This window comes from Aythya marila (assembly GCF_965140915.1).
Source record: "Aythya marila genome assembly, chromosome: 2".
Taxonomy (NCBI): Eukaryota; Metazoa; Chordata; class Aves; order Anseriformes; family Anatidae; genus Aythya; species Aythya marila.
Window position 1 is genome coordinate 95,976,041 of NC_139043.1, and position 12,630 is coordinate 95,988,670.

A 12,630-nucleotide genomic window follows, 5' to 3' on the forward strand; every position below is an offset into this window, starting at 1 on the left:
ATAAAAAGCCAGTTTCCACTAGAGCAAATGCTAACCCAAGACCCAGTAAAACTTGAATTATAGCTATTCAGATACTAACATAACAGATGCTATCTTAACATAGTGTACAGAGTAAATAATATTGTAATGATCTTCTGTATGATGTGTTACTAAACTACGTAAATCAAGAAGAAAAAAAAATAAATAAATACAAAGATATAATACAAACAAAAGAAAACCTTGCCATTGTTTTGTATGTTCTGGTCAGACAAAGTCCAAAGCTAGTAAAGGGCAAGTAAAGGGCTATAAGGTGGCCAGCCCTGCCTTAGTCACTGGTCAGAGCCCTGTGCACCAAGGCCACATGGCACAGTCACAAATGAACAGCTGCACAAACCCATGCGTGCAACTGTCCCTGTTTACTTTTGCTGCTTTTTGTTTTGAAGAAAAAAAGTGAAAACCTAACAACAGTCTGCCTCTGTTGTCTGACTTAACTGAGAACTGATTTACAAGCATGAGCTACTGTTTTCTCACAGAATGGCAAAACAGAAGTCTTGCCAAGGGTTTTATGTATGTCCATTTCAATTACATAATTATAGCAGTTGATTTTATGCTGTATTTGATAGGAATAAGGTTGTTTCTTACTGGCTGTGTAGAAAAAAAAATGCATAATTGAGGATTTTAAAAGTTTTCTTAGAAAAAAATAGAATTTCGACAGAAACCTCCAAATATTGCATATCTCTTACTATTTTCAACCTTGAATTTAGTCATGTCTCTTTTAGGATGTTCAGCATAAGTTACAAAGATTTTTTGACAGAGAAGATAAGAGACACTATTACAGCACCACATTTGCACTCTTGTCTCACATTCTAGCACTAGTCAGGTTACAATTACTTACAGAGAAAAAAGAAAAAGAAAAAGAAAAAACACACATACACACACACACACACACACAAAAAAAAACAAAACAGAGTGTAGGTGTGAGAAGAGCTCTTAATTTGTTCATTGTGTGGACACTTACTTGGAAACAGACAGAGGGATACTGATAGGAGGAAAAGAAGAAAAAATGCATGATAACTTCAACAGTGTGATGTGACAGCTTAAGCTCAATAAATGAAAAGGCCTGTAATTAAAAAACAGAACCGTAACACAAGACCTAATATGATGCAACATTATTCATTAAAATTTGCAAGAAAGCTAAAAAGTCAAGGCTATACAAGCTCTCCCATCAACACAGCAGTATGGATAGCAGTCAACCATGACAAACCATTTACTCAGTTACACAGATGTAAATCAACCAACTTAGTGACTTCACTGTACTCACAGCAACTGCATTTGTAATACCTCAATTGAGAGACTTACATTTGTTAAAAGAAAGAGGAAGGGGGTGGCTGGGGAGGCAAAACCAATCCTTTTACACCAAAAATCACTGTCCATGAGTGAGCAGACAGAAAGCCTCATTCTTAAGAATAAGAGAAAACCTCAAAAAACTGTGATTCTACAGTGATTTTGCTTCCGTTTCAGTATCGACTGCCACCAAAGGGATGATGAAGCATTATCATTTTTCCAAGCCAGAATTTCCTACTCCCTTATGTCAGCAGTACCATCTGGTGACCGTTTCAGTAACTATGTCAACAGCTCTTACAACACTCAGTATATCTACATAGAAGATATTTTCTGTGTACATCATCTCTGTCACTTCTAACATTTAAAGGTAAGAGGAAAATAATGTATGCAGAGCTACTTTGTTGCCGGGGAACCTATTAATATCTCTACATTTCTAAACACATTTCTATGAAACACACAGGAGAAAAGAAGGTTCATGTTATCGAGGTGTGCAGACAAATGCCTACCCCAACCTGTGGCTACATTAACTAGACAGAAAGATAACAAACTGCATGACATAACAGAAAGAAATGACAGCACAGCATGTACGCAGTTGGCCAACCCTAACAGTAACTACATTAACAAGATGCCAAAATGGCAGAAAGCAGAATCGAATAACATTTGTATACAACAAAATGGGGGTAATGGTTTAACAAAATTGCGAGGTATTGCTAGGTATCATGGTTACTAAGGCAAGCATAACATAAATACCAAAACAGGTACCAAAATCAGGACCCATTAGCACAAGAGTAAAGGTGGGTTGTTTATGTGGCAGGACATAAAAGGGGTAAAGGAGCATGACCAGTACGGGGGAAAAAAAGATACATGTGGTAAAACAAATGACCTAACAAAGGCTGCTCAAATATAGGTGTTGAGCAGCCCTGGCTTGATCACCACAGTTTAGAGCAGGACATAAACACACTGTTTCCACTTCACTCATGTCTGACTTAGTTCATCGGGAGGAACCTGGAATTTTTTTCCCTTGTATAGATGGAATGCTCTTTCTAAAACTGACAAGGAAATAGCAGGCAAGTACTACCAAACAACACCATTAACAATTCACCACTTCTTCTTTGACTACATACACTTATTGATGTTTGAAGAAGTCCATGACAGCTCCATTATGCCTGGTGCAAGGGCATCCTCAACTTGTCCTATGAATGGCTTCATCAGTGGTTTCAGCACAGCAGGAATTCTATTCAGACACTCTTTGTAATTGATCAATAGATTCTGAAGTCTGCAAGACATGATCATGTTTAGAGTGTGCTTATTTCAGATATTTGAAACATACACAAGTTTGGTCACATTTTCTTTTAATAATGATTGGAAGTTCTGACCCTGTGTTAAAAATAAGGACTCTTCCCACAGCTCTTCCTAGCTCAGAATAGGTCTCTTTCTTCCCAGTAACACTAGAACCATGCTGGAGAAGTAAGTACTTCCAGAAAGGTAACTGTTACCAATTTAGAGCAACTTTCTTCCAAGGAAAATGAACCACAGTCAAAAACCAGGAAACTTAAAACACAGCATTTTTGTTCCCTTCTTCCTGTCTCATGAGAGAAGATATGAAATAAGACTGTTTATAAGAAAAGCTAGATTCAAAACATTTGGGACACCAAATCCATAAGATGCCAAATTCTGATTCAAGACTTACCAATACAGTTACATGAAAACAGAGCTACATAATGGAGCTCCACAAACAAGAATTAGAAGCCAGAACTTAGTTTTGCAACAGAAAAAAACACTTCTGATGCTAACTGCAATATTTTGAAATGCAATCCCTATGTGAGAGAACAGAGATGCCTCAGCAGTACCTAGAAACTCCACTTACGGAACAGTTGTTGTAGTAACAAAAGAAAAGCATGGAGGCATTGTCTAGTAATGAGACATTTGTGGAGATAGAAACAACTGCATGTTAACAATATTACTATGGAATGGCAGGGGAAAACAATTAAATTTCAATTAAACTCCATCAAAGAGAAAAATTACAACAAATCAAAAGCATATACAACAGAAACTCAAAGCTAGGGATTCCCATTTGCAGATGAGAATCAAATCCATAAAGTGTTCACTCACTCCATGTGATGTCTTTTAATCTGTTCTTCATCTGCACACAAGCCAAGGACAACATCTGGAACTTCAAAATCCATTTTTCTCAGGTACTTTGTTTCATAAAGTACTTCCAGGACCACTGGATCCAAGTTTACAAGTAACTCCTTCATGAAGTGTACAGGGAGGGGGGAAAGAAAACAATGCAGTAGTTTGGTGGTTATGTGCATTGTGATACATCTGGAAGATACGACACAAGATGTAGGGGACAAGCCAAGATTTTTAAAATATATACCCATGTTTCGATTTCTACACAGATCTTCAGGCTCCTGTACAAATATCTGGATTTTCCAGAGTATTGATCAAACGTTAGCTTACACTGATTTCAATTACCTGTGACTTCCTCACTGTGCCCTATCCACTTGACTGCTGTGACTTATCAAGTCTAATTCTAGTCCTGTACCTGTCTCTGTGCAAGCTAATTTGCATGAGATGCCATTTTCTCCAACTATAGACCAGGGAGAAATGTTGTAAAGGTTAGTCTCTGTACATTTCTTAGGGCATAAAATGCTAAATAAACCTGACAATTAGGTTCTAGTTGTCCTTTATGGAATCATTAATTCAAAGAAAATGCCCATTTTAACTGTAATTTCTCTGCTCCAGAGCAGAGAAAGTCATCTGTAAAGTAAGAATGGTAAGGCATTCTGTCTCAGCAAGCAGTTTTGAAAGCAAATTAATTACCGCAATACAGTCAATACAGATGTCAACCACTAGAGAAAAGACCGTGACCTAATTAAAAATTCCTTCCTTGACTAAAATTTTGGTTAACACAGAAAGTAATACATGAAACAATATGTAAAAAGACATAGAGAAGTCTATAACAGATACACATTTGCTGGGCACTGCCTTGTATATGTCCTGAATGAGGCAGGAGTCTTACAAAGAAGAGACGTGATCCAGTCTGCATCATAACATATACAAAAAGCAAAAAGAATACAGTCACATCAGTTACAGCAGTTCATTTTCTAACCTCGTGAAGATTTTTGTAATGCTGTGCTTGTCTATACAGGATGCAATTAAAGTAGCATAGGTAATACTAAGCAATGTAACAGCAATACAGAAGAATAAATTATATTTACCTTGGTTTCTTGGTGCCTGACTAGTAAAGAAGCATACAGAGCATTTCTAGCCTGGTCAGCAAACCTGCACCAGGCTCTGTGATAAATAATCTCAAATTCCAGAAGAACCGCAGCCATTTTATTGTAGCTCTTAACAACCTTTTTCATTTCCAGTGTCTGGAAACATAAATAAATAAATAAGCAAACGCCACTTAATCAGCTTGATGAGCCTAACACAGTAAAAATGTCCTCCATTAGGCTTTTCCTCACCACCATTAGGCAAACAAAACAAATACAGATCTTTAAGTTACGCTACTTAAGAGATGATGTAAGACACAAAATATCAAAATCTGTTTAAGAATTCAATTATTTTAAAGTATTTAACTGCTCTAATCAACTTTGCTTTCCTGATTTTTGCCTATATAATAAAGTCTACAGTATGACATATGCAAGGACTGATTTGCTGTTGAGGAAACTACAAAACTAGTATTCTTTCATGAAGTATTTGAAGTTGAATATTGCAATCCTCTACATGACAGAGCACAGCAGGCAGAAGGCTGTAAGCATAGGTCCATAGCCAACAGTGCTGTGCTCAGGAGTAATAGGAACCGAGTCCCAGAAGGAACAAAAAAAATCACCCAAGTCATCAGCTACACATCTCAAGGGAAGCAACTGTCTTGAGTCACAGAATAACACTGCAAAAATAAATTCAAATCCTGGAGAAAACACTAAAGACTATCTTGTTGGATGAGCCTGAATAAAAGTTGTTAGAAAAGTGAACTTAGGAGTATAAAAATAAATCATGTCTGTTAATAACTTGTGTTAAAACTTAGCATAAATCACCCTCTGATAATTTACTACCTTCAAAAGTGTGGTTTTCTTTTTAAAGAATCTCATCGGATGGTCAATTTTCCTGTACAGCTGCTGAGCCCACATAATCTTCCCTGCTACCTAAAACACAGAAGATATGAAGTTATATTTCCATTAACTTAAAAAGTAAAGAAGAAAAATCCTTTTTCTTTCTAATTCATTTCACTCTTACTGGTGGTATGTTACGTGGTATAGGTGGATTTTCTTTTTGCCTCTGGTAGAGGTTTTGAACAAAGTCTAAGTCTCTGCTGTATTGCTGAAGGACAATGGTGTACTTCTCACTAAGATCAATTTGATTATCTCCTATTTGTTCAAGCTTCATCAGAAGTCCCAGCATCTGTTCAGTCTAAGAAGGAGAATGAAATATTTACTGCAGATGTTAATAGTTCAGAAAGTCATTGTTCACAAACTCTGATATTTATTTATTTATAAGTTACATAAGGTTGTAAGTTATTTTCTAAGAAGCACTGAAAAAGCCAGCCAGACAAGTCAGGGAACTTAACTGTTGTATTTTGTCCCATATGGAATATATTTACTATACTCTTAAACAAGACACTGCCATCACCACAGACCATTTTGGAACATTTAATTTTTTCTGACTCTCAAATCCTCACTCTTTATTTTTCTGCAAGCAGTTGTGGTTGAACATCTACAGTTTTCCTCCTCCTTCATTTACATCTCATTTCATGAGCAGGGTCTGAACTAATGAACAGAACTGAAATTAAGGTAACAGATGGCAGAAACTATTACATTACTCCTGCCTGTCTGACAGAAATAATTCAGAAGTGCAACAGGAAGCATCTTTAAATATGCTTCATCAATAAAATTTAAACACTGAGTATAGCTTTTTTTTTTACTTTCATGTTAATAAAATTTAATTGCTTTTCTTTAAAATTATCATTCTCCATTTCCCCTCTAGTTCATCCTATAATTTAGATACACACCAAAAAATTATTCGGATTTAGTTTTTATAATAGATGGTTAAAGATATCTTCCCATTATTTTGCTTTTGCTTTTTTGTTTTTCAGGTATCACGTAGATGCTGTTCTTTTCCATGTAAAAGAAACAAGCTAACGAGTCCATGAATCTGTACTGTCCTGCGGCAGGCAAACAACTAAGAGTTTAAGTGAACAGTGAAAGAGAGAGAGCAGAGTAAGAGAGAAACTGTAAGTCAGTCCAAAGATAGCGAAAGAAAACTGAGCCATGGAAATAACACAGTTCAAGACACAGTGAGTGAAGGAGGACTATCCTAGTTTATCAATAGCATGGTGGGAGATGGATAGGGAGCACTAGGATGAGGAAAGAAAATAAACCTTAAAAATAAATAGAGTTATAAAGTTGGTAAGGAAAGATGCAACTGGCACTAAGTAACAACGAACATTAACTTCCTGTACTTCTGCAAGCCACTTTTAGAATACCTGTATTCTCAATGTCCTCCTGCCTTATCACAGACAGCCACTGGCACAGTGCAGAACACTGCCAGTAATGAAGGAGTACAGTGGGAGTTGTGGGTACTCAGCCCTTCTGAACACCAGAACAGGAGGTTGCATTTGTGAAGTTACTTACAGTTACAGTCTTCTCAAAGCAGGAATCCACAAACTCTTGTATGGACTCGTACAACATTGCAATTTGGTTCTTAAATTCAAGGTAGTCTTTTTCAAACTAGGAAAGTATAAAAGAAAAGAAAAAAAAAAAAACTGTTGCTTTCATTTCGTGCAAAATTATTTCCCTGAAGTTTCTGTGGAATTTCTTTATCTGCCCAGTTCATGTGTTCAGTACTGAATTAAAGAGAACAGGGACAACACCAGTAATGAAGGCAGTTACATTTTAAGCAAAGCAAACAAAAAATAAGAATTATTAGGCTATTTGATTACAGATTCATCTTTATGAACACAAAGTACTGCAGAGGAACAAGGACAGACAGAGGAAATCTAATAAGCTAATCAGAGGGAACATAGTACACTCACCCAGCTACTCCTAGCACTGCCACAGGAGAGCGCTAAGCTCACTGTTCAGGTATGAAACCCATTCAGAGCTGCAAATTAGACAGGCTCTCTAGAGCACTTTACAGACTAAGGAAGGTTATTATCAGAAGAAAGCCAAAGGTCCTCTGGACTTATATGATTTAAGCACAGCTGCAAGCAATAGTTCAGGAAAGCAGGAGAGTAAGTCAACATTTCTAGCATTTCCATTGTGAGGTTGTCAATCCAGTAAAGCAAGCATGCTACATCCCAAAAAAAGCAGCTCAAGTCCAGGATATTTGTCTGAACTTGAGTCTCAGGCACTTTATAGGTCACTTTATTTTTCATCATGTGGTGCAGAGCTGGAGGTGATATCATTCACTTCTCACTCTGAAATGGTCATCTAAGTATCTAAGTGTCGATACTGCCTTCATTATTCCATTAAGTAACACTGAGTAACTCTTGCAAGTAGATAAACTGGACTTAATGCATTGATCTGCCTGAATTAGTTTCAGTCTGAAGTTCAAAATATATGCATCTCAAAGCAAACAAGTTTAGGAAATGCTGCTTATATCACTACCTATTACACAAAACCTAGTTTATCAAAAATTTACAAAAGCATGTGAAATAAAAAGCCAAATACTCCCAAGAAATTTCAGATTGGATTAAAACATAGGAAAGTATTATTACTGCAGGAAAACGCTATATGCATTGTTATAAATTTTAGTCTTCTTTGCATAACTCCAATGAAAAGCATAAGATTAATGAAGTGAGTATCAGACAAGTGCTGAGTGAATATACCTCCTGTTTTCTGTGATCCAGAACATCATACTTTTTTGATTTGGTGTTTGTAGCAATGCTCTGGTAGTGTGTACTGATCTCTTCAATACCTTCTATTTTTATACGCTGGAGCTCTAAAAGGCTTTCCATAATATTGCTCATATCTGAAATTTTCTCCAAACGTTTACAGAACGTATCAAATTTTCCAAAAATATAGTTTTCACTGATGATGAAAAGCAGAAGTATTATTATACATATCTATTTGTATCAGATTTTTTTTCTATTTAACCCAGATATATTCCACCAGAACTACTACCAAGTTTCAAAATTAAAAATCTATGCTGTAGTAATTACAAAGTAAAAACCATTTTAAGATCATGGATACAACACAGAAAATGCTTAATTCTTACATATGTCAACTAAAACCTTCTCCACATTTCACAGGAGTTATTCCTGAAACTAATATATGTGAAAAGAGAGCAAAATGTGAATAATACGCTGAGACAAGCTCCACGATTTAAGTGCTAATACTAAGGTAAACCTACTTGTGATTGACAATCTAGCCCAAAGCTGACTAAGTTCAACTGGAGTCTTTTAACTTATATTTTTTAGGATTTCAGACCACGCACAAACATACACATTAATTTAGCACATGCATAAATTCCCTGAATTCCCTTGAACATCTGCTAAATAAACAAGCAACTTGCAAAAACCTGTTACTGCTTACTTCTTGAATGATAAAATAAAATAAACTCCACAAGCTCATGATTTGATTATAATAAAGTTTACATTTTAATTGAGCATTTAACTTTTCAGGTAGCCCACAGATATGATGACGTGTCATTTATAAACCTTAGGTATGAATATGATTCAATATTAGAGTGAGTTTCTACCTGAAATCAAATTGCTTGCCACTTGGATTTTCCTTTAGATTATCCCTAATTGTTTGAAAGGATGTTTGATACTGTTCTTTGAGGGAAATGCATTGTTGTATCCTCTTTAGCAATTCTTGCCTGGACAAAAAAGTGCAAAAGACAGAAAATCATCCTAAGGAGCTTTACAAAAGAGCATAAATAAAAACAGAACATTTCAGTCAGACAGGTAACTGCAAAATACGAACATAAAATTATACATTACCTGAAAAACATTCAAAATAAGAGGATTACATTAAAAGTTCCTGGTTTTGTTATCCATATTGGATATTATTAAGTTTAGGCTTATCATCAAACCAAAATTTCAAAGTGTAACTCAGAGAGGACTTACAACAGGCAAATGCTAGCTACTGAGTGCCTGCAATTTGGCCATTTCTCCATCTTTTGTAAACTATGTCTAGCTGATGGACTTTTGTTTGTTTCTTTTGGTTTTGCTGTTGTGTTTTTGTTTTGTTTTGTTTTCCTAAGGAGACAAGAATGGTTTATTTGTTTGTTTTTCCCAGACTACAGAAAGCATAAGGAAATTTCTTGTTACTTTAAAAAGATAAAGAAGGAAGTCTGAAGGGACTCTGTTACTAAGGAACTCTGAAGAAGGAACTCTGTTACTAAGGTCACGGGTAATTATACACAGTTATCTTACACCCAGTTATTCATTAACCATGAGGTACTACTACACAGAAGGTGTAGGGGGAGACATGGAAATCAGTCATAAGCCATTTACCCAAGAATGTTCCTCCACTTTGGTTTTGTTTTTCAGCTTCCAAAATATCATCAGGAATTAAAAAGGATGACCAAACTTTATACATTTAAACCTCTAACTGGGACTGAGAGAAAATGCTAAAGTGATAGCAACACCAAATAGATGAGCAAAGGAGAAGAATGTCTCTCTCTCAAAAAAAAAAAAAAAATCTCCTAGAATACACAAAAATTGTATTCTACTTTCATTTATATTGATTCTTTAGGATCTATACTAATCAGTACTTAAGTGATCATAGGTGATTTCTGAAAACTTCCCTTTACCCATACCAAAATGCAGAAGGAATCCAAATGATTTCAGTCTGATTTACTCTTGTATCTCCCAGCCTGTTACCTGTATCATCTTTGACTTCACTGTATCTTAAGTACACACATCTTGACTGCCTATTTATCGATGAAGTTTGTAACACCTTTTCCTTCTCACCTCAGTAACCATAATCTTGATTCATTTGTACTCTTTCAAGAGGCTGTTCCAATCATTACTTTGCATGATAACTTGAGACATCATGCTCATTTTTATGATTTCGTGTGGTCTCCCCCATTTCTTCTGCATGAAAATAATTGACTTGTTCTCCTTTGTTTTCCTAGCCTATCCTAGCTACTTCTCATCCTTGAAATACACTATTTCTATCTGTGATGTCAGCATTCACCACCCATTTGCTGAGCTTCATACAAACATGTCTGTGTTTCCTCTTGTACATAGCAATTGCTCTTTGGAAGTACCCACAGAGCAGCTAACTCCTTCCTCTCCTCAAAATGTCTCCGTTTCTCCTGGAAATGATGCCTACAAATGAGGTAGATATCACAGTTTACTGAGAACACTGTTAATCCAGCTAACCAACACTTCATGATAGCTGTTTTTTTCTCTGATATTACATCTAGTGTTAACAAAAGAAGATGAAATTATTAAAATTCTATCACCTGTCCAGATCCCAGATTTTGGAAACACCTTCACGTAGATATGTCTTGCATGTGTTAATCATTTGATTAGTGATTTTAAGAAGAAGAGATGTCATGCGCTCTGATGTGTTGTAGTATGGTGACATACAGTAGATCATGCAGACAGCATTCATTAAGCTGGGTACGTGTTCCATCACTGTTACCTACAACAGGAAAAAATGAGGAAGTCAATAATTCAAATTTCCTAAGAGCATAGTGGAAAATGTGACAGCTCTGGGAATATGTTTATCAGTGAATAAACATTTTTTTGATTGTAACACCTTGTTCTTGTAGACACATCATTATGAATTGGACCATCCAATTCGCTCATGGAGACCTAACACACTATGTCCAACGGAAAAAAGTGGGGAATTGGTTACGAATAAATGAGTAGGCCTTCTTCCAGAGCAGATTTTCCAGAGGAAAAGCAGAGGCCACACTCCTTTTGACTATGGCCTCTAGGATGTGAAAATATTATAGTCTGCTTTTCAAAGAAATATGCTGCCTAAGGAAAAAAAAAGGCATATATTAGTACAAGAAAAAAAAAAAAAAAAAAAAAAAAGTTGGGCTGCGAAAGGAAGTACAAGAAGAAAGCTGGCTTCCTTTTGCTCATTTTGCCTACATCAGAAATGAAATGTGGAAAGGGGAGGAAAGGCAGCAGTAATCTGTATTTTACTGCGGCTACTGAACTGTAGAGTTCTCTGTCCCCCAGAAAGGTTTCACAGAAATGCATCAAGTCAATGCTCATCAGTCAAATACATCACAAAAGACAGTCACTGACCTAGAAGAGGATAAAAAAGCATGGTATCTAAAAGTTAAGTCCAATATTTGTGAATATTTGCAGAATAAAAGCAGTGGAAAATAGCACAATGGATTCAAATGGAATTCAAGCTTTGAGAATAAAACATAAAAAACTTGTAAGCAGCGGTATTATGGGTAAGTGTATGTCACAGAGACAATTGAATGTGACATTAGGTTTGAAAGGAGCTTGGAAAAACATGAACTATTGCTTATTTTCCCGTGCCCTTCATTTATCTCCTGAAATGACAACAACCTCCCCCACAAAAAGTAGTATTATCTCTAGCTTATTCAAAATTTGTAAACTTAATTCATTAATGCTGTAGGAGTTAATTTGTCCACTAATCATTAAGCATAGGGTTTAAATACTGAAAGGAGGAATATTTTTCTTTCATCAGAAAACAGCCTTTTCTTTCTTTTCTAAATTCCATGTTAAGTGGTTTTATTCAAAGTACTACTTACAGGGGAAGCAATGGCAAGTGGGCCAAAAAATTTATCCAAAGTATATAAATATCTGACATTGTTTTTAGCTTCATTGGCAGCAATTGTTACATTACCATCCTGAATGGAAATAAGAAGAACAGAGTTAATACTGCTAAAATTTACAGAAAAGCTTCCTGAACTTACAGTGCATGCTACTACAGGATTATAATTCCAAAACTTGATGGGAACTTGATAGCATGGTTTAGATAATCCAATTTACATTCTAGAATCATTCTAGCATGATACAAATGTTTTTGTTGTTGGTTGTGTTTGTTTGCTTTTTTTAATTACCTGACATTAGTTCTTGTCTTGACTGACAAGAACTGACATGCTCCTTGAAATATACCAGGGTGCTTCCAACTCAAACATCTTTTTTTAATAAGCACTTTTTAGGACAAATGAATTCACAACTAATGTCTGTATACCTTTCTATTTATGACAAGTGGAACTGTCCAGTTCTTAGGAAGCTACATGTATGAAGAAAGGAATCTAGTTCATTTTCCTTGACTTGTTCTACTCTGAACAGACACTATCATCCAAATTCCATTTATAATAAAAGCATGCAAATATGTTAAGCACAACATG

General features: G+C 35.8%; 1 protein-coding gene across 1 annotated transcript in view; it reads right to left on the minus strand.

Moving 5' to 3' along the window:
• Positions 1-12,630, minus strand: part of LOC309875709 (dynein axonemal heavy chain 5-like) — a gene marked incomplete at both ends in the record, with an annotated part of 145,765 nt that overhangs the window by 119,321 nt on the left and 13,814 nt on the right. Inside the window, 10 exons of the mRNA XM_082755382.1 lie at positions 2,448-2,599; positions 3,436-3,575; positions 4,548-4,703; positions 5,388-5,477; positions 5,569-5,742; positions 6,963-7,058; positions 8,159-8,360; positions 9,031-9,150; positions 10,747-10,928; positions 12,025-12,123. Of these exons, the coding sequence (XP_082611508.1) occupies positions 2,448-2,599; positions 3,436-3,575; positions 4,548-4,703; positions 5,388-5,477; positions 5,569-5,742; positions 6,963-7,058; positions 8,159-8,360; positions 9,031-9,150; positions 10,747-10,928; positions 12,025-12,123 (1,411 nt within the window). The remainder of the gene's footprint in view (positions 1-2,447; positions 2,600-3,435; positions 3,576-4,547; positions 4,704-5,387; positions 5,478-5,568; positions 5,743-6,962; positions 7,059-8,158; positions 8,361-9,030; positions 9,151-10,746; positions 10,929-12,024; positions 12,124-12,630) is intronic.